This window comes from Pelodiscus sinensis, chromosome 17, assembly GCF_049634645.1.
Source record: "Pelodiscus sinensis isolate JC-2024 chromosome 17, ASM4963464v1, whole genome shotgun sequence".
Classification (NCBI taxonomy): Eukaryota; Metazoa; Chordata; order Testudines; family Trionychidae; genus Pelodiscus; species Pelodiscus sinensis.
Window position 1 is genome coordinate 6,324,048 of NC_134727.1, and position 21,849 is coordinate 6,345,896.

Here is a 21,849-nt window from a genome sequence, read left to right on the forward strand (position 1 = left end):
GGCAGAGGAAATGGTTTGATTGGGAGAATTGTCCTGGTCTTCTAAACGTTGTCAGGCCAGAGAAGATAAAGGCAGATTGCTTAGCTCTGTACTTCATACTCCCACATACCCAGGCATTTGGCTGGCTATGGGCCTGCTGCTTAGAGACACGGACTCTGTATGGACACACATATTCCCTTGTCCCGTTCTCTTCCCTGTGCCCTCCCCAGCACCGGATGTTGCGTCATTACATGGCATCAACCCCACTGACATCCTCTCACCCGCCAAACAGCTGCGCTCCCATTCATGTGTAAGCAAAGGAGGTGCTTTTAAATATCTGTTCTCAGTTATGTGCCTAGCATGGACACACCTGGTCAGCATGTAGATTTTGGACAGCTGTGTTTATAAGTGAGGTGTGAACAACTGCGTGTGTGCAATGGCATGTACCTAATTTCAGTGATCTTACCTTAAAGCTCTGGAAATCTTTTGCAAAGAAACCACAGGCCAGCCCCAGCTCTGTGGAGAAAAAAAAAACCCTTCCTCCTGTTCGACAGGCAATTCATGACAGGCTAGTGCTGCCTGCCTCCTCAGGGAAAAATGCCAGGGAACCCGTGCGATGAGTCTCTTCAAAGAGCACCTGGATTAAACCATTCAATTAACTCCAGTCAAGAATTCCAGCTAGCATTCTCAAGCATATAAAAGCCATGCCTTAACCCAGCTCTGTTTGCTGAGCAGTTATTCATTTAAAGTGTTAATCTTTAGCACACTCGGGGCCATGTTAGTAAATCAGAGTACAACACTGTAACAGCTTCAGTCAACAGAGAACAGAACAACCTCTCTTTTTATTATAGAGGAGCAAATACAGAAACTCTGTGACTCTGGCGAGCTCCCGGGTGATGGGCAGCAAGGTTCAACTCCTAGTTCAGGTTTCTTTGCTCAGTTCTCATTGTGGAAGCGCTTGCTAAGGTAGACCAGAGAGAACTCGTTTTTGAAAGGCAAATAAATAAAATACCCATGGATTTCTGCATAGTTCATGCCACGTTGCTGAGAAAGGAAAGGGAGTTGGATGAAATGAGAGCGAGGGGGCCACTTTCCAACAGATTTGTAAAGGAGCCATTGAATGACTTGTTCAAACAAGTTTCGAGACATACGAAGGAGAAAATTTTGCTTTAAATTTACCTGGTCGCATTGGTAGCCAAGTAGAAAAGGCCGGGGGAGGTGAATTAGTTGCCTGTCATGTCCATTTCGCGGAGAATATATTTGTGTTTGAATTGAATGTCCCCGTCCAGTTTGGCATTAATCTCAGACATTCGTTTTCAATCCTTCCTTAAGGGCCACTAGAATCAATGGCTAGACTCCCGTTGTGTTCAGTGAGTGTGTTCTGGATCAGTTAGTAAGAAATGTCCCTTGTGGAATACAGTGTGGATGGGGGAAGAATGAAGGGAGCAAGATTCAGCTGTCATGAGACTACCTCGGCCCCCTTATCTCTGGAGGAAAAAGGTCCCTCAGTGAATGAGTAGGGCATCTGAGGACATCTCTGCAGGGCGTGCTCATGGGGTAGCTTCAATGCTAATCTTGGACCTCAGCCCATTGTAAATACACAATTGAATTTCAAACAAAGCCTCATTCTCCAGCCCTGCCACATTCTCTTACCTACCCCTTTAACAGCTTCTCGCATGTACATGAATGGGGGAAACCCTCCCTCCATCTTCACTGAAGCTTACACCTCACTGGGCAGGGCAGCCTCCTATACAGGAGTCTGTGCTTTAGACACAGCTGAGTCACCAACACCGTCACGATGACTTTTTAAGCTGTTTCTGCCCCTTTTGATTTCAAATAATGAAATGTCACTTGGGATTTCTTCTAAGCAACCAGCAAATAGCTCCTCCTCCAACACTGACCCCTGCTGGTGCAGCACAAGACCTGGTGTCTCCACAGGGGATCAGCCTTCCTCCAGCCAGCTACATAACTGTAATGATCTGAGCTCATCATGGTCGACCCCAGTTGGAAGCAGAGTTTTACCTTGATTAGCATAAGACCCCGTGTGACAAAGGTGTCGATTCCAGGCCCTACGCCACTTACCATACATCACCTGATCTGGGGTTTTCCCCAAGTGTACACTAATCCTGTTACACTCAGGGTCCGTCTTAACGTGCCCCGTCAGAGATTGATGTTTTGGTGCTTGATTTAGAGGGTCTAGTACAGATCCATAAATCGAACGCTGAGGGCAGCTCATACTCCTCGCAGTACATCTTGGGCAACTCCCTTAATGGTTTGTGTCTCAGGTCTACATCTGTCAAAGAAGACTATTAATGCACCCTCTCTCCTCACCCTTTCGTTTGTCCCGTTCAGTTAGGTTGTCAGCGACTGAGCTTTGGGCTCTGGGTTTCCATAATGGTTAGTGAGGCTGAGCTCTGCGCTGAGTTAAACACCTTCCTCCCACCGCAAAGACAGCCTTCCTGCCCCACACAGAATGTCCCCCTTCCCAGCATGATCTTTCAACTGATTTCTGTCCCCTCTTTTTGCTCTCATCAATGTAATAAGCATTAAAAAGGAAAAAAAAGAGGGTCTGAGAAAAGGGCGCAAGACGCATGGGTTAAACAACCGCATCAGAAGAGAGACAAGACAGCTTAACAGAAAAAGGATGCAGCGGGGACATGGCTGAAACACCTGAGATAAGAAACGTAGGTCACACAGGTCAGACAAGGCACCTGGATAGAAGCTGGCCTGCTGCAAGCAGATCTTGCAGCAGCCCCGGAGAAGAGATGTGACGTCGCCCCTGATCTAGGAGGTACACACGGGGCTGAGTTTCGGATGGAAGGGTTTGCTCATCTCCAGCAAGAGCCAATTCAGGCAGCACAAGGAAAGCTGCAAATCCAAATCCAAGTGGGGGGGGCGAGGGCGCAGCCTTTGGATCCCAGTAGCGCTTGTTGAGTCCACTGGGAGCACTTTAGTAACACGACACAACAGCATGTGGCTGTCTAGTCACTCCTTCACCACAGACTAGAACCTCGGCATGCCTATTGGCTCTGGCTAGCTGAGGTTGGGAACTGCTCGCCAGCCAAAGTTAACAGCCAAGTGGCTGGCTGGTGCCCGAGAGCACGACAGCAGTGTCCTGGCGGCAGCAATTGGTGGCAAAAACCTCCACATCATCACTTTGCCTCACTGCTGGCATCTGGATGCAGGCAGGTTTCTCAGGTTGTTCACTGTCACCTACTTGTATCAGCAACCATGGGCGTGACCGTGCCCCCGCATCGCAAAGGACAACACCAGAAAGGCCATTCTCTTGACTCTAATGGCTTCTGTTTTCTCATAATACCCACTGTGCAGCCTGATTTCTTGGCCAATAGGAGTAAACATGAGAAAGGCCTGTGAGGCCATATCGCAGGCCCGAAAAGCCTTATAGATTGCTTTCATTACAGCTCAGGAAAGGTTTTAGCAATGCGTCCAGGGACAGCAGCTAACCCGGTGTGCAGAGCTGCCTTCTTTCGAGCGTGGCTCATTTAGCCTACCAAAAGGAAAGCTGAGCAGGGATAATATTGCGGTCTCTAGCTACATTATGGGGAGAAGGTAACTACCAGTCAGGGGAAGAGCTATTTAAGCTGGACAACAGTGCTGGCACAAACACCACACAGCTGTAATCGAGCCAGGAAGACATCCAGCCTGGTTATTAGAGGAACGACACGCATGAGCAGAGCGGTGATGTTCTGGCAACCTCCCAGTAGGAGTTGTGGGGGGCATGTTGTCACAGAGCCGGCCAGATTGATGCGTACGGCAGGGTTGCTTGGGATGGTGAGCACGGGAGGGCTGGAGAAGCAGGGCCCTGAGGCGTACGTCTTATGTTCCTAAAGTTCATGCTTCAGGATTTCAGCTGCCCATCAGCAAGGGGTCAGGAAGGAAGGATTTTTTTATATATATTCATATTTTTCCTCTGACGCATCAGGGATAGCTACAGCTGGAGATGGGCTATTGAAGAGGGTAAGCCAGGGCTCTGAGATAGACTCTGAGCACATGAGGAAGAACCAGACAGCCAAGCAGCCGAGAGAGGCTGTTTAGTGCTAACTAGTCACCTATGTGTGGGTGGTGAACGCATTTCCTCCCAGCTCCGTTGGGCAGTGACCTTGGGGTCATGGGGTAGTTTTTTGTTTTCCGCTGCATGAGTGGGTGTGGATTACTTGCCAGGAGTATCTGAGTATATTTCACTTAATCATTTCTTTGCTATTCTAGGAACCTCCCTTCCTCCCACCCGCTTCTCCAGCCCCGTGACACATAATTATCTTGCCTCTAAAGGGTCATAATACGTTGGTCTCATTTCTGTTGGATTTAGAATGCAGTTGCTGGGTGATCGATGGTCAGATTAGCTGACCTGTTAGTTCCTTCTGGCCTTAAACTCTATGAATACCAAAGTGATATTTTTAAGGGGAAAAAATCTTAGCAGTCTATAGGGGTGAAAATCCATCTACTGCACAGGGACTATGTACCACCCTCCTCTTCATTGAACTTCATGTTTGGGGATGTGGGGGTAGGATGTATCTGGTGGTGCACATTCCCTGCAGATATAACAGTGTGGTCCTAGTACAGTGAAAGGTGACTGGCTGAGAAAGAGGCTACGGGATCCATTTTTGTGTGAACATGGTGGTGCAAACAGTCTAAGATGGGAGAAGAGATATGGTAGCAGCTACGTTATTACGCTAGAATAATGGCTTCACTGCCTGACCTGAGTGGGGAAGGAGGTAGGTGGGTTTCTGCTCCCCAAACTCTCTGCACATCACCTCATAAAGCCCAGTGACTCGGCCATGGAGTGAATGTTCTCTAGCACAAGCTGCTACAGGCTCATTTAGCCTGTGACAGGAATGGCATTAATTAGTACTGATTTACACTTTGAAACAGCAATTGCCAGATGGCCTCACTTATGTTTTCTTATCCCAGGGTGCCACCTATTATTCACCCGTTGTCGCCTACTTGTCCTGTCAGGTGTCTGTGCTGCGGCTGTGTACTTGTGCACGGCTGAAACCTGGCTTCCAAATGCACCGTATCCATTCAGCTTGTGTAAATTGTGCTAATTGTGGCATAGGTTATGTTGGTCAATGTCCTTCAACCAGCACTGAGAGCTGAACCCCAAAGGTTTTAAGCCTAAGACAGATCCAGAAACCAAGACCTCTTTGGCAAAGGTAGCATAAATCAGTGAAACTGGACAATGGTGAGATACGCACTTCTGGGTCAAAACTGTATAACACACCTGAACCTCGGTACTCCAGGGGTCCCTGATGTGGGAACACCTGTGGTACCAACCCCGGCAGGGGAAGGAGGAAGCGGTTCTGTGTTCTGCCTTTCCCCCTTCCCTCCCAGCTGGGTAATGGCAGTGCAGCAACATGCTTCACCTTGAAGCTTTTCCCTGGGGAGGGGTGCCTGGGAGCAACATGGAGTGTGGAGCCTCCCAAGAGCAGGGGAGGGGGCAAGTAAGTGCCTCACCACTATCCTCCTCACGTCCAGCCCCCGCAGTGCCCTCCCTGGCCTGGAAAATTCTGTTCTCAGGACTGCCCGATGAAAGAGGTGCAAGTGTGCGACACTCCATTTCACATGAAACCAAACACTTAGCAGCCCTGGTTCGGCCTTGGACCCACAACTGAATCCTGACCTAAATCCATTCCCAACCCGACTGGAGTTCAAAATGAATGCCATTCCCCTAAACCAAATTCTACACTAAGCCTATCCTGAGCCTTGTACTCCCAGCTAAACACTCAGTAGAACCCCAGCCTCCGTCTGGCTCCACACGCTTCTCGGCTATTTGTTTCTAGGCTCTTCCATTCCCCACAGAACTCAAGCAAATTTTATTATTTATTTTTTCTTTTAAAATTACAGGGGTTTTTGTTTATAGTCTACTAGAAGATTTAGTTGGTGTTGCTTGGGTCCTTAACTCAATTTTTATTTTTCTTCATTTAAATCTCTGGGGTGGGGCAGGGGATGAGGGGTTCTGTATGCAAGCTACCAAGGAGAGAGGACTACCCAGCCCTCTCTCACCACAGCAGCTAGGGGTCAGGTGAGAAGCATCTCTCGATGGCCGCTGCAGTTCCAGCAGGCACAGCCGTGGGAGGGTTGGATGTCCCCCAGCTTGGGCAGGTCTAGATTTATCTGCCTCCTCTGCGCCCCAGCCAGCCTGAGGAATGCAGCAAATTGTGCACCCTTTACTCCCTGACAAAAGGGAACAGCCAGAAATATTCCTGTACAAATTAAGGGAGGGGTTTCAGCCCCCCCACCAACTTGGGGAATGGGCAGTCCTGGATGGGAGGAGAGGTGCCCCTCTGCCATTCCCTTTCACCTGCTTGGTAATTCTGTTTCCTTTCTGTTTGGTTTTATGAGACACAATCCCATTCCAGGCACATCCCTTTTTCCTGGCACAACCAGACCCTGACCTGGCTTTAAGTTACGATAAGGGGAAGCTGTATGCTGAATTTGGCGGTCCTAGCTCTTACCGTTGAGGAGGCATTCCTGAACAGACAGACAGACTCTCTCAAATATATAGTAGCTCTAGGTATGGATTTAATTAAAGCTCTTCAGTGACAGAGCTGCATCCTTGCAAACAAATGTTGCAAACAAATGTACCTCAGGAGACCCTTTGAGAACAAACGCAAATGGAAAGCCGCACACACTGCAGTACAATGAGCACAGGAAGTGTACCGTTAAGCGTATCTTTACAGATGCTCCATAACTCTTCCTCGCCACCCTGACTAAAAACACAATTTGGTTTTAAAAGATGTATTCTGCGTCATGGCAATGGGCACTAAAATTAATACTTTTGTGCCGAACGCTGCATTGATTCCATCAGGTATTAATTCATCTGCAAAGAGAATAAAAGGGAGTGGGGAGGAACCAAGTAAACACACTATAAGCTAGAATGACATGAGAATGTGTCCCCCAGTCTTTTCACCTTCCTGTTCATTCTTCCCTCTCTTTCACACACATACACAGAGCAACCTATTACATGCAATTGGTTCTTTTGGGAAATGTATTGTTCCTTCTCTTTATCTTCACTCTGCTACCGGGCTGTGTGGCAGCGCTAAGCAACCACCGCCAAAGCATACTGCAAATACTCATGCAGATGAAGAATGAATTGGCTACAGCTGGGATCCCTTTAGTTTTGCTGTCTGTGATGATTTTATTGGGGAGGTTTTACTTGCAGGAACAGGAGCGCAAAGAACGAACACTGGAGACGTCTCACAGACAGTAAATGTTCATTATTTCAATAATGAATATATTTGAGAGAATAGTTTCTCACTGACAACTTCTGTCAGAGAGAGGCTAAATGCAGTGGATAATTAATTCATGCTGCTTGCAAGGGTTTACATAAGAGGTTTAAAAAATAAGGGAGGCCCCTCCATTGAGTTTGGCAGAAAGCAAGAAGTGATTGACCAATTTCTATCCATTTTCCTCTGCCAGCTCTTCCTTCAGCCATATGGGGGACAGACTATGGGGCCTGCCACAGGATTGGGGCTGGGGACAGGACGCTGCCCAACTGGGGCCTTGTTGGCAGGGCCAGCCCACCACATTTTGGCATCTGAGGCAGGGAGCTCAAATGACGCCCCCATATGCACATATGCACCAGCAGCAGACACAATTTTCTATACTCTGGGTCCTAATGGCGCCTCCCTCCCCAAAGTCTGGCACCTGAGGCGGCCGCCTCAGTTCGCCTCACGGTAAGGCCAGCCCTACTTGTTGGCCAGGTTGTTGCGGCCCAGCTCCAGCTCCAGCACATGGCTGGGTGGAAGTAGAGCTGAGGCCCAGGCAATGCTAAAGGCTCCACCTCTTCTGGGAGTGTGGAGCCTCCCCACCCACCACCCACCCATATTGCCCTGGGAGCAGCTGGGCAGCCACCACCAGCTTCTGCACCAGTGGAATGAGTCCCAGTGGCCCTGTGCTCAGTGGTGCAGCCCCAGAGGAAGCCTCCCGCCCCAGAAGCAGCCAGGCAACCACCACCAGCTTCCCCAGAGATGGAGCTGTCATCAGCTGAAGGCAGGGAGGATACAACATCCCAAAAACATGGCAAAGGTAAGTTCTGTCTTCCTCATTCCACATAAGAACACATTTCATTGAATCAGCACACAGCTTCCTAGATGGCTGTGTGTGGGACAATAACAGAGTCAAATGAAAAATTCATAAAAGAAGTTTATGAAAAACTTTGCAGCAGCCTCATTTATTCTGGGTTTGAGAAAACTGCATTTGCCTTTAAAAACCAGGTAATAAAAAACAGAGTGAGATGCTGAATTGCACTGCTGTCTCGTCTCATTGCAACAAGGAACCAGCTTTGAACTCTGTCGCATGAGCGCCGGAGAGGCAGAACATCAATTACATTTGGAAAGTGCAGGACTTGGAGTTCCTGCTTCTGTCAGTAAGAAACGATTAGCAGACCTTGTACCAAGATATTTGGAGAGATTCCTGTCAGAAACGTTCCAGACAAACAAAAGAAACCTTTGACATTTTATTGCTGAAGAGCAGAAAATACAGCTTTGCTTATACCATACAGTCAGATTTGCTATAAACTAACATCTGTGTATAAACTTTGGGGAATGTTTTCAATACATAACAGATAATGCTGTTATGAAAAAAAAAAAAATCCTCAAACATATGGTGTTGCAGGAAGGGTCTGAGAGTGAGCCCATGGATACATATGGTACACCTTCCACATGCTTTCAGTAGGACTGGACTGACTCTTTCATGACCTCTATTAAAGTAAGGGCTAGTCTATACTAGAAAGGCTACCGGGGTGCAGCTGTACCTATAGCAAGAGATGGTATCATGCCAGTAGGACATGTTCTCTCACTGACATAGTGCCGTCCACACTGGTGCTTAGCTTGGTATAACTCACCTTGCTCAAGGAAGTGACTCATTCACACCTCTAAGGCCATGTCTACACTAGAAAAATATTTTGAAAGTCCTAAATTCGAATTAAGAACTCCCGATTTCACAAATTTCGAACTAGCGTGTCCTCACTATGGGGAAGCCTCAAAATTAATCCGTGACAGGCTCCGTTAATGTGGATGCACTGCCTTAGACGTAGAGCCCCAAGAAACGCTGGGGAGCAATTAGTTGGAATTACTCTGGGGAGTCGTTATTTCAAAATAGTGGCACTGGAGCCTCCACGATACCGTTATTTAGAAAAAACGATTCCAGAATTAGTGATACTCCTGATGTAAAGCAGGAGGACAGATTTCAAATTCCGTGGCTTGTTATTTTGAAATAACAGGCTTGATAGGTTGGATGCTCCACTTATAAATTCGACCTTGGCATGGGTTATTTCAAAATAAAGTCCTAGTGTAGAAGACCAAGGCTCAGTGACATAAGTGATACTGACATCTGTAGCATAGGCAAGCCCGATGATTCACCCATGTGGAGGACCACTAAGCACATTTGCCCTTTACTTCTCCTGTAACAAACAGGATTATTGTATTTTTAACCACACCCTTGTAACACGCTGCAGCAGGTTCTGCCTTTGCCTTGTGGTTTCAGTTTCTCTTGACAGCCATGTTATATTTATACCGAGCCCCAGGTGTGAATTGCATTTGAGTGTATTATCTACCATCCAAATATTATGTCAATACCATGCTCTTCAATGGAGAGTGTTCAAAAATATTCTCTCACGTAGGGTTTTTATTTTGGTTTTTGGTGGGAAATGATCTGTATTTCAAGTGAAAGAATTCACAGGTTTGTGGATAAGGGTTCAGAATGGTGGTCTCCGGAGAACTTTCCCTCTTCAGGTGGCTTGGACATGCGCTGCATGAAGGAAGAAGAGAATGACATGTGTTAACAGGGAGCTCTGCTTGACCTCCATCATCTGCATTAGCTAACTGGTGTCTTTAATCTGGTTTCATCATTGCTTGTTTCAGCAGTGGCGTAATATCTGGTTCAAATCCTGAGGGCTTTTCTTTTTAATAAGGCCGTAATAGTAGAAAGCCTTAAGCACATGCATAACTTTACTCATGTGAGTGCTCCCCTTGACATCAAGTTACACACATGACAAAGTCTCAGTGGGATGGGGCTCTAAACTTTTATTACAGTCCTTCCTGGGCTTGTAAACAGGGTTTGTCTGTCTGTCTGTCTCTCTCTTTGGGTGAGACTGCACTGTAAAGCTGATTCATATGCATGCAGGACCGGTCCTAACCAATTGGCAGCCCTGGTCAACCACTCGGCTCGTCCATAGGTTGCCAGATGGTTTCAAAAAAATACCGGACAAAAATGTATCAAGAAAAAAAAACGCTAGGGAAAATTTGTCAAGCGAAAAAAAAAAGGGGGGGGGGAGGTCAGGAAGTGACCAGGGAAACCTGGGGGGAGGATTCGGGAGGTCAGGCCAAAATGCGGTCACGGTCCACCCCTAAGACCGGCTCTGTATGCATGGTACAGTACACTGCCTTTGTGAGACAAATTTAATATCAATGAAACCCCAGAGGCTCCAAACTGTTATTTTACTTTTTCTCCTCTCAGGAAGAAATAAGCTAGAAAAAATGTAAACGCTTGTTTCTTCAGTGCTGTATTACTCTGCCAGAAAACACCACGTTATGGCTTTTTAAAGCCGAGAAGGAATAAAAGGATGGACATGAAATCAATGCAACAAATACGCTCTTCGTAAAATATCAGCAGAGAGCTGATGGGTGTAAAATGTTAGAGATGTCACAGTCTGCTCCACCTCTATGAATATCAATGGCTTCTGGCACTACTATCATATACAACCTTAGGACGCCGTAAAAGTCCTTTACAGGGCACATTACATTTTCAAGTCAAATTTTGAAACTTCCGATCTTAGTGGCTGCGCTGAATATAAAATATTGTTGTTAACTGACATTGGGCCAAATTTTGTGCTGTTTTTTTTTTTATTGTGCAAAACTCTTCAAAATCAATAGGCATTTGGCTCACTACATGACCACAAATTGTTTCAGCAAGCTTGGCTGACTTCAGTGTGTGCCTGTCTGAGGTCAGATTTTGACACATCCTGTGTACGGTAACGTATTTTACACGACAGGCTATTAGCAGTTATTAGGATGCTAAGTGCCAGATGCCCAATATAAGTTTAAAAATGCAACAAATACGTGTTTTTGCTATTGGGACATTGCGTAAATCAGGCTAAAAAAAAAAAGCTTTAGGTCAAATGAGACCTCTTGTGGTATGGCTAGAGCAGTGCACCTCCAAATATACTGTGCTATGGACAATGCAGAAAAATATGCTTTCTTGGTGACTAAAGGGAAATTTTACCTTCTGCTCTAGCCTGGAAAGCATAAGGATGTCAGAAATTTAAGAGAAAGTAAAACTTTGAATAAGTTTCTTTTCCAAAGAGGCCTCTTGCTTTTAAAACCCTTTGTTTCATTTTCTTTCATACTTGGAGTTTCTTTGGATTCTTTTTGATCAATTTTTGAGGCATATTTTGGCTCCTACATACACAGCACTTACTATTGTTTTCAAGAACTGGTTCACTCTTTTTTTTTTCAAGGTTTTCTTATCACCCTCTGAGGTAGAGGGAAAAAATTGCTGGCTTAGCCGTGGTGATGCATTTGTTTCATCCGATACCGGGGTACAGATTACTGACAGAGTCATCCCTGGAAAGAAGAACAAAGCATGGGCTGTTAAGAAAGCGAATTGTACAAAGCGGGACACGAGGCAGTGTGTACAATAATGAACAATGCCAAAGGAAAGGTGGGCTGTTCCATAAAACCTGGAGTGCAGCATAAGGGGAAATTACCTTACGCAGGGCTGGAGTTGGTTACAGTTACATTCAAACTGTATCCAAAACAGCCATTGGGCCTGACTTTGTTTTCCTAACACTGGCTTGATATTGATTTTTATAACTCCACCACTTGCAGCTGAGTCCCGCCTGATTTACCCTGGTACAAATGGAAGAAGAATAACAGCTGCTATTTTAAAATAGTTACGCAGAGAGAAGTCTAGTTCCTGCCGTTGGTCCATTTTAAATAGGCAGTCAATAGGGGGTATGTCTACACTACAGTGTTATTTCAAATAGTTAATTCAAAATAGCTCATTTCAAAATAACGCGTCTACACACAAAATGCATTTCGAAATAGCGTTTTTCTGTTTCGAAATAGCACGTCCACATTGAGTTGAATCGCATTTAAGGCTGGTTGGAACCAGTTCCCGCAGGGCATCTGGTCAGAAGTTGCCTTGTGGCCAGGGTGGTCAGCAGGGCACCCTGGGAAGGGCTGAAGGCCCCCTATTTTGAAAAAGCATCTACACGGCACTTATTTCAAAATAGCAATTTTGAAATTGGCACTGTTCCTTGTGTAATGAGGTTTACCTATTTCAAAATAAGCCCTCCGCTACTTCGAATGAATTTTGAAATAATGGAATGGCTGTGTAGATGCTAGGAAAGTTATTTAGAAATAACTGCTGTTATTTCAAAATAACTTTGCTGTGTAGACATACCCTATGACTGGGAAAAGGCTATGCTTTACTGAAGGAAAATATTGCATCTATCAATATCCCAACGGCTAGATAAATTAACACATCTGAATTCACTGTACCCAGAGCCTCTATCCCTTCAAGCGAAGAGATGAAGGGGAAGAATGTACAATGTAAACTGCTGAATAAGAGGCACTTGTTCACACTAATCTTTACTTCAGAGACATGTCCCACCATTGCTACTGCAGATTCAGCTCCACCGGCAGCAGCAGCAATGGGAGAGCTAGTCTTACCTACCAAACTGTGATTTAGACTAGTTTTGCACAGAATTTGACAACAGGGGGCAGAAATGCCAGAAATCCCATGAGACCCGTTTACCGTAATGAATGTCACCTTCTCTACCATCCATGGAAATTAACTAGATCTGATAGAAAATCAATTTTTAATAGGACATGAAAATTTCTGTTTTTCATGACACTTTCTTTTTTCTTTTAATCAAAAATGGAACCTAAAAATGTTCAGTAAAATATTTTTGAAAAACAACAAAAAATAGCTGAGTTTTCAGTTTTAGCTTTTTGGTAAAAAAATGTTCGCAGGATATTTGCAAGTAAATAACTTGAACTTTTTTTTTTTTAAGAAATTTCCCCCCAAAATAATTGAACTTTTTCCACCAACACTCCTAGGCACCAGCCAAGATAAGGGCTTAGCCAGCCAGAGGGTTGTCACCTTTATTTAACCAGTCCTGCAAACATGTGGTCTTTGGTTGAAGCGTACAGAAGCTGATAGGACAACATTCGCCTTTGCTGTGAATGAATCTGATCAAAATTAAAAAGAACCACGAAGAAGTAAGTCCAAAGGACGTGAGCATTGCAGATTATTTTCTAAATAGTATTTCATTCAGGTATTCTCCCAGCTTTACCCAAAGGAATGTTCTTCACTAGGCAGCTGGAACGATGTGTTGTACACCACTACACTTTTTTCCCTCTGACCCTTGCTTTGCATGGGATGGTTGGAGTTGGTAGTGGCCCAGGCCCAGTAGCTAGGATAAATAAATAAATTAGCACTGGGACTGGGGGGCATAGAGGAACAGGCACAGCACCCAACTGCCTCTGGTCACCACGGTGATGGTTGAAAGGGCCACCCCATGCAAGAAGCAGGAGCACCATCTAGTGACAGGTTTACTGCCTCTGCAGCAGGAGAGCAAAAGCCCGGAGTTAGTTTTCACAGGCAGGGAAGCTGTTCCGCTATCCCAGCTCTTGTAATTCTCCCCATGTGACTGATACATTTGTTTGCTCCCTTCCTCCCCATCCAGGCCCATTTTGACTGAAGGGGCTGTTCTTTGCATCTGCTGCCTTTCGAAGGCTCGACGTGGATATGGATTCCTTCCTTCCCTGCTGATGCCCTCAGAGGTGGCACCTGCTCTGGTGCTGCATTGCTGTAGGACTTGGGGGCTCTGCAATAGAACCCCACTCACGAAACTGCTGGCTGCTGGCCTCACCTGCCATACAACTACCAGAAACATCTCGATGTCAATCACCGGGGGGGCTTGGCGTATTCACTTTTGAGCCTCACCACCGACACACCCATATTCCCCTACATCTGCCTGGGGCGTGATTACTGATCTCAACCCACTGGCTTTTCCCCCCTCAAAAGCAGGGGACAGAGCAACCTTTTTTTTTTTTTCTTTTTTTGGATCCTTGCTGCATTTAGCTCTATGACTACACATTCTAGAAATGTCTCCTTTCCAGAAATAAGGGCAGGGAAAATCAGTGGTGTTTGGCTCCATGGGAGCTGTGGAAGAGTCTTGGTTCCTTATTGTGCTGCTGTGCAGGGAGAGATGGCCTCGTGCTAGTCATTGCTCATCCTGCAGTCCTTTGCAGTGCACTCAGATGCTAATTTAATAAGACGTCTGTTGTTCTGCACCAAAATTTTTAGTCAGTGGACTTATTCCAGACTCAGCCTGAGGTAATTCCCCTGTGAGGCCATAGAATTATGTGTAGCCTCAGAGACTTCTTCTATTACATCATTTAAATGCAACAACAGGAATCATCTAGGAGAATTAGATTAGCATTTAAACTTGGGAGGCATTTTCTGTATCTTAGGGGAGGCAGGGCCCATGAGGCTTTTTCAAAGCTATACTTGACTTTGTAGCTATTAATTTTTCCAGAAATTATATAATGTCTCATCAGCATAATGAAATGAGTTATCCTATTTTAAGACTTGCATCGCCGTGGTCTGCCATGTACGGGTTTGTCTACGCAGCGGCGGTAGCTCGAAATAAGCTACATATAAGCAAATTGTGTAGCTTATTACAAGCTTATTTCAAAATAGACCTCTATTAGGACAAGTCCCTTAATCCTCAAGGTTTACCAGGATGTCAGAATAGCAAGCCTATTATTTCAATTGCATTTTGAAATAACAGGCATGCTGTTAAGGTGTGGATAACGCTGTTTCGGGATATCGGATAGATCCCAAAGTTGCACAGAGGTCTAGACATACCCTAAGTGCGGTCCTCGTCAAATCTGTTTCAGCCCTAAAACCTTCCTAAAATCCAAATGCTTGCAAAGAATGAAGAACAAAAAAAAATCATGTTTCTTTTTCTTCTTTTTTGTTTAATAGCTGGCAAACAGTGCAGTGCTCTAATGCTCATATAATAATTAGCTTACCTGGTATAGTTGGCATAGAACGACTGGCAAAGCTCATTTGCTTGAGAACAGATGTTTTCTGAGGTGCCACCATATGTTCAGAGAGGTTGGTGTCGCTCATAAACTCCAGTTTCCTTGACAGCTGTATATTAACAAATACGAAATGGTTTCAGTCAATATTTAACTCAAATATAACAAATAGGGGTGAACTAAACAAAATTAACAACTTATATAAGAGAGACAACCAAGGTCAGGTTCTGTTACTTTTACTCACAGTGAATAATGCCTTATTACAGTGATTTTATTTCAGTGGGATTGTTCTTGTGAAGTAAGAAACTTCAAAGTAATCGAAAGTAACAGAACTTGGCCCTTAGAGACTTTGAAAGGTACAATTTACAAAGTATATGTTCTGGAGCTGATTTATAATCAGACATTCTGTCTATTCCAGACTGAGAAAAGAGATTTAAACCCCAAACCTGACAATACAATAGTTTGTAGGCTATTTAGAACTGTCTGGTAGTGTTCCTACCGCATATGGAATAATATTGTCATCAACCCGGACTGGATCGGAAAGTAAAATGAGACTGTTTTCCTATTTTCCCTGCAACATTACTACTGCCAGCTTAGGTGCTCAAAGAGACATGCTGCTTTAATAATTTGAGACAACAATGTACATAAAAGGCCATTTTTTCAGACAAAAAGTGATTTTTTTCACTGTATGCATTATTCTATCACTGATGAACAGTGACCACTTCTTTAAGGTTTGTGGTCTGTAGCCATAGATACTGTTTTCTTTTAAAAACTTGCTGTCCCTTTATAAAGCTCTGTCTCTTCTCAAGATCATAATTCAGACAAGGAAGAGCATTAAAATGTTAGGTATTAAAATGGAAATGCATTCTCTCCCATCCACATCAGTCCTTAAAGAAAATAGACAAAACAAAGCAATTTCTTTTGCCCACCAAGTAAACACTGTCCATTTATATTACTGAATCTAATGGTGCCCTGAAAAGCTTTACATCTTCCAAGCCTACAGTGATAAAGGTCCTCTGTTTCTGCTGCAGATACTCTTGATACTACCCAGGTAACAAAAACAGACTATTTTTGTCCTATTTTTAACAGCTGCTGCTGTTCAAAAGTGCTCCCTCTTTGCTCCCACTGGGAAACATTTCCTACTAAGCCAAGTTTTGGAGGAAGCCTTACCAGGAATTGTTAGCCTTGGTGAGCCTGCTTTGGTTTGGACACTAAGCTATGCTGTCATTTTTTTGTCCAAAGTTTGCTTATACCTATTTTTGCCAAGTTCGCAGCTCTGCATTCTTTGTGTGAACAAAGAGACATCTCGGCTGCATCTAGACCGGCAAGTTTTTCCGCAAAAGCAGATGCTTTTGTGGAAAAACTTGCCAGCTGTCTACACTGGCCGCTTGAATTTCCGCAAGAACACTGACGATCTCATGTAAGATTGTCAGTGTTCTTGCGGAAATACTATTCTGCTCCCGTTCGGGCAAAAGCCCTCTTGCGCAAATGCTTTTGCGCAAGAGAGCCAGTGTAGACAACACGGTATTGTTTTGCGCAAAAAAGCCCTGATGGCGAAAATGGCGATCGGAGCTTTCTTGCGAAAAACCACGTCTAGATTGGCACGGACGCTTTTCTGCAAAAAGTGCTTTACGGAAAAGCGTCCGTGCCAATCTAGACGCTCTTTTCCGCAAATGCTTTTAACGGAAAAACTTTTCCATTAAAAGCATTTGTGGAAAATCATGCCAGTCTAGATGTAGCCCCTATGCCTGGCCAAACTGGAGATACTTTGTTGTGTTAGTGGGGAGCCGGGGGAGGGAAATAGTTATTGAGACTTAAGCTAAGTGGCTAAGAAATGGAGGCATGCCAACACCAAAGGACAGCAAAACCCACTGGTAAAGGGGATTCACAGTGGGTCTATGGCATTGTGTACATTAGGACACCGAACCATTACTGAAAACATTTTCCAGTGTAGCGGTGTCACTCAACTGGTATTGAAAACACCTGAGGTAATACCATGGACACAGGCTTCACTCTGGGAATGTCTAAAGTACGGCCCTAACCTTTGTGGGATCCAATTTCAAACATGGCAGTCATTACTTCTAAGGGTTGTGCACAGCCTCAACAAGGCTCTCAGCTCTGTGCAGCTTCCTTCTGGACTTCTCCAGGCCCTGAATAGGAAGCCTCCAGGCAGTAACCCAGCTGGGAGTGGGTGGAAGTATGATGTTGCAAGGCACTAATGTGAGGGGAACAAGGCTGTAGCGTGTACACCACGGCAATTAGGTCAACATAAGGTGCCTTACGTTGGCTGGTTTATGTAGTAAAGCCTGGGCCTCTTTCTGTGAGGGTAGATCATTGGGATTGGTCCTGCCTTGGGCAGGGGGCTAGACTTGATGACCTCCTGGGGTCTCTTCCAGCTCTGTGATTTCTGTATCTCTGTCCACCAGGCATGTACATGCTAGATGGCCAAATTCAGCCCTCAGGGAGGTCTTACATTTGGTAAGATTCGAGGGGCACTTTATCCACTAGCCTGGGCCTCCCTAGTCTCTGGTGTGTGAGGGGAATGTGGGGAGCGGCTTTTCTCCTTCTCAGTCGGGGGCCAAGTCAGTGAAGGGTGTTTGGTTTTGTTTGGGGGGGGGGTTTTAGCTTCTCACTTGCGGGTGGCCTTTGTCTGGGTCAGCGGCCCCCAACTTAAAAAAGGTTTCCCACCCGACTTATGTCTTTACTTAATGAGGCCAAACTGGCCACTTTACACCTTAGAGGGTAACACATCCTCTTCTGGAATGAACAGAGCGTGCCAAAACACAGAGCTTGGCTTCTGGCAAGCAAAAACAGGAGGAAACCATTTTTAATTAATTGATTTTAGAACTTAGGTGTTTGGTCTTTTACATGTGCGTTAAAAATGACAAATACATCCCTAGTGGGGCTTCATTAGTCAGCTCCGTGACAGCCACAATGAATTAGACCTGTGGTCTCTGAATGGGATCTGAAACAGCTTGATCCATAAGGGGAAATAATTCCACTTGTCTTTAATGCTTCTTCCAAAAGATTTTTAATCAAATGACATGTACCCTGACCTCCTTGTTCAGAGCTCAGTGATTGCCTAGCACTTGAATTTAGACAGGGCTTCTGCAGTTAAACCTTTGAGAGCTTTTTGCTTTTAAATTCCATCTCTTTCTACACTCAAAAACATTTGGCTTCTGAAGATGATCTTATAAAAACAGCACCGTGTAAATCCTGCAAGTCACCCTGATGGTCCATTAGTCTGACGAAGGCACTCAGATGATATATAGGACAAGGGAGAAGCCAATACCTCTGTGCTCAAATTTGGCACCGTTTAAGGAACAGTTTGCAAACTTGCCTTTTCCCAGCAGCTGCATGTTCTGTAACAAAGTACAAAATGTGCAGAGTTCATACATACTCCTCACTGGAAGTGGGGTACCATCAGGGTCAATACAGCCACTTGCGTCTCTCCAGGAAGACTACATCATCTCTCCCACTAACGATACTACCATTCGCTAGCCAGGCATCAAAAGTCGGGAACTTCAGGGCCAGATCCTCATCTGGTGTGAAATCAGTAGACACACACTCATTCACACCAGCTCAGAATCTGGTCTTTAGTCTCTTGTGGGTTTTCTTTCGTGGCAAAGCCATGAGGATTTCATAACACTGGCTCTGAGTGGCCTTTCATAAAACACTGTTTATTTTAGCAGCCAAGAGGCACACAAATGTCTGAAAGACATCTGCTGGAAATTAGGAAATTAGTAGAAAATATTCTGGGCTGGTAACATACGCATTTCATTTCGGAGAGATCAGGTGCTGTTTTTTCGTCCGCAAATACCACGCTGCTTCGTTTTGTTCTCTTCCTGGATCTTCTCAACTTAACCTCTGAGTGAGTGTTTGTCTGTGGGACATTTTCTTCTGACTCTGATTTGGTTGCTTTTCGTGTTGGTACTTCCAGTTCAAAGCTGTAGAAAATAAAAACAGAAACAAAACATAATCCGTTCTATTATAAAGGTCACCGAAGGTGGTTTTCTGTGAGACACAAATGTAGTCATGGTCAATGTTTCTTGTAAGCTGAGCACTTGGGTGGCTATGCCCCTTAGCTGATTAGCAGAGCACCCACAGTGCCCAGGGCCAGCAGCATGAGTTTCTACTGGTGGTGCACATCTGCACATACCTCAGTGCAAACAATAAAATGCATTCTGCACATGGATGGAAAAATTAGAGGGAGCATTGCTCCTGGTTACCTTTCATGCTGACTTTCTGCACCGTACTTCAGATCAGTGGCAAATGAAAAGTACCGGCAACTGTCTACTAACACGTACCTCACAGGAGCCATCCAAATGTCTTAATGTCTCAGAGGGTGTTAAATATTAATCTGATTGCAACAAAAATGATGAAGTGTTCATGAGTCAGCTCTAGGGCACCTACTGGGTATAGGGACAGCGCTAACATCCTCTGGGGTATTTTACATGGTCGCCAAAAGCAAAAGATGTTGTTCTGATGGCTGGGCCTGTTAGGACAGGATTGTAGCTATCCCTTCTCGTACACACATCCCTCTGGCTTCTGGGATTGATTTCTTCACTCCATGGCAGATGGACCCATCTCCAGATACAGGCCCAATTCCCCTAAATCTTCAGAAGGGGGAATATGGAGGCAACAGTCACAACCAAGGCAGGTTCACAGTGGAAATATTGCCCACTTCTGGAGAGAACAGGTGACTAGGAAGGAGTGACACAACACCAGCGCCAGCCTTCCGTGATTCCCCCACGCTCTCCCCATCGCATCTCTTCCCCATCCCACATTCCCTCGGCCGGGGGGAGGGGTCCATCCTGCTGCACTGCAGCAGGCAAGCAAGCTCCATCCTAGGCAGCATGGCCAAAGGCGACTGCCTGAGAAAGTGCAGCTGCCTCCTCCCCACCCCGCACACACACACCCCGCGCTGTAGCATGCTGGGCAGCAGTCTGAGCAGTGTGGCTGGAGGCTGCTTGGGATTCAGGAAATGCCTATTGTGTTACCCCATCCCCTCCCTAAATTCTCCCCATCTAATTACCTGGCAGCATCTCCTCACCCAGGTCAGAGGCTGCCTGGGAAAGTACAACAGCCGGGTAGTATGGCTGCAAGAGCTCCTTCTCCCTCCCCCACTTGGCATTTGGGGACCATGTGACCCTTTCTGTCACCCCATGTGTTGCCCCTGATTGAAAGAAACCACATGTAAAACAATAGGTGGCCTTAACTTGTCTTCCTGGATGCAATTTACCCCATGAACTCCCTGTGCAAAAATGTACCTTCCTCAGATTAAGTGTGTGACTTCTGACTCAGCACTGCGCCCTGCTTTCTGTGTTTGAAAACACTTTCAAACTGGCTGACACTTGCAACCGGACTGGGACCCTGCCACAAGGTGTCTCTCTATAATAGCTACCAGAGCCCTCTGACACCATTTCCTACCATATATGGAATCACACCTTGGGACAGAAGGAACTGGAAATTGCTACTGAGGACAGTAGGGACGCTTCTGCATAGAATTATAGAACTGGAAGGAGCCTTGAGAGGTCACCAAGTCTCGTCCCCAGCACTCATGGCTGGAGCAAGCACCATCTAGACCATCCCTGACAGGTGTTTGTCTAACCTATTGAGCCCTACAAATCCTGCAGATATCCATTTTATATCTGTGGGTATCCACATTTGCCGATATGGATATGGATATCTGTGGCTGATTTTTGCAGATACGGATACAGATGTGAATACAAATTTTGTATCCGTAAAGGGGTTTACTAACCTGCTCTTAAAAATCGCCCAACAATGGCAATGTATTCCAGTGTTTACTCATCTGACTGTTAAAAAGTTTTTCTAATGTTTAACCTAAACTTTTCTTGCTGCAATTTAAGCCCATTGATTCTTGTCCTATCACCAGAGGTTAAGGAGAATTTTTTTCTCCCTCTTCCTTATAACAACCTTTCAGATACTTGAAATATGTAACCATGTTCCCTCTCACTCTTCTCTTTTCCAGACTAAACAAACCCAGTTCCGTCATTCTTCCCTCAGAGGTATGTTTTCTAGACCTTTCATCATTTTGACGCTCTTCTCTGCACCTTCTCTAATTTGACCAAATCTTTCCTGGCACAATAGTGTGGTTGAGGCCTAATCAGCAAGGGTGATATGGACACTGGCTAGCCTGCAGAACACCCAGCTGGAGAGCAGCCTGACTGAGAGAAACAGTTTAGTTTCTGGTTTGGTTTTGGAAGCTGAGACAGATCAGAGTTCGGGGGTGCTGTGCTAAATTCCCACTCCCCACAAAACAAGTTCTCTGCACAGCTGTGAGATGTAGCCTTAGGACTCAAATTCAGTGTACTATCTGCCAGAGAAGATGCCCGGGATGAAGTTGATGGCTCAGCTGAATTACAAGTATTGTGAGGTGGGGGACTGGTTTAATTATTAATGTCTAATGTTTATTAGTAACTGTAAATCTTTCCTTCCTCACATTCTATTTGCCTATACCAATGATGTTTCTGCTGCTGTTATTTTGGGGGTGTCATTCTTTTGCTGGAATTTCTCTTTATAGACTTTATTTCCCCTTGTGTAATGGGCTATCCTGTGGCAGACAATAAAATGTTCACCAGGGTTAGCCTCTGGCGGGCTGCCACTGCTATATTTACTTGAACCTGCACAGGAACATGTGACTGCAGCTCCTGTTGGTTGCAGCCAATGGGAGCTATGGGAAGCAGCGTGGACTCAGACATTGTTTTCCGCAGCTCCCATAGGCCAAAAACAGAGATCCATGGCCAACAGGAGGCGCAATTGCCCATACCTGTGG

General features: G+C 45.3%; 1 protein-coding gene across 2 annotated transcripts in view; it reads right to left on the reverse strand.

The window, feature by feature from the left end:
* Nucleotides 1-8,442: 8,442 nt before the first annotated feature.
* Nucleotides 8,443-21,849, reverse strand: part of DOCK2 (dedicator of cytokinesis 2) — a 497,337-nt gene continuing 483,930 nt past the window's right edge. For both annotated transcript variants that reach the window (XM_075900153.1, XM_075900154.1), the window contains 4 exons: nucleotides 18,826-19,000; nucleotides 15,045-15,165; nucleotides 11,416-11,561; nucleotides 8,443-9,747 (listed from right to left, as the gene is read on the reverse strand). In XM_075900153.1, the coding sequence (XP_075756268.1) occupies nucleotides 9,673-9,747; nucleotides 11,416-11,561; nucleotides 15,045-15,165; nucleotides 18,826-19,000 (517 nt within the window). In that variant the 3' untranslated portion in view covers nucleotides 8,443-9,672. The remainder of the gene's footprint in view (nucleotides 9,748-11,415; nucleotides 11,562-15,044; nucleotides 15,166-18,825; nucleotides 19,001-21,849) is intronic.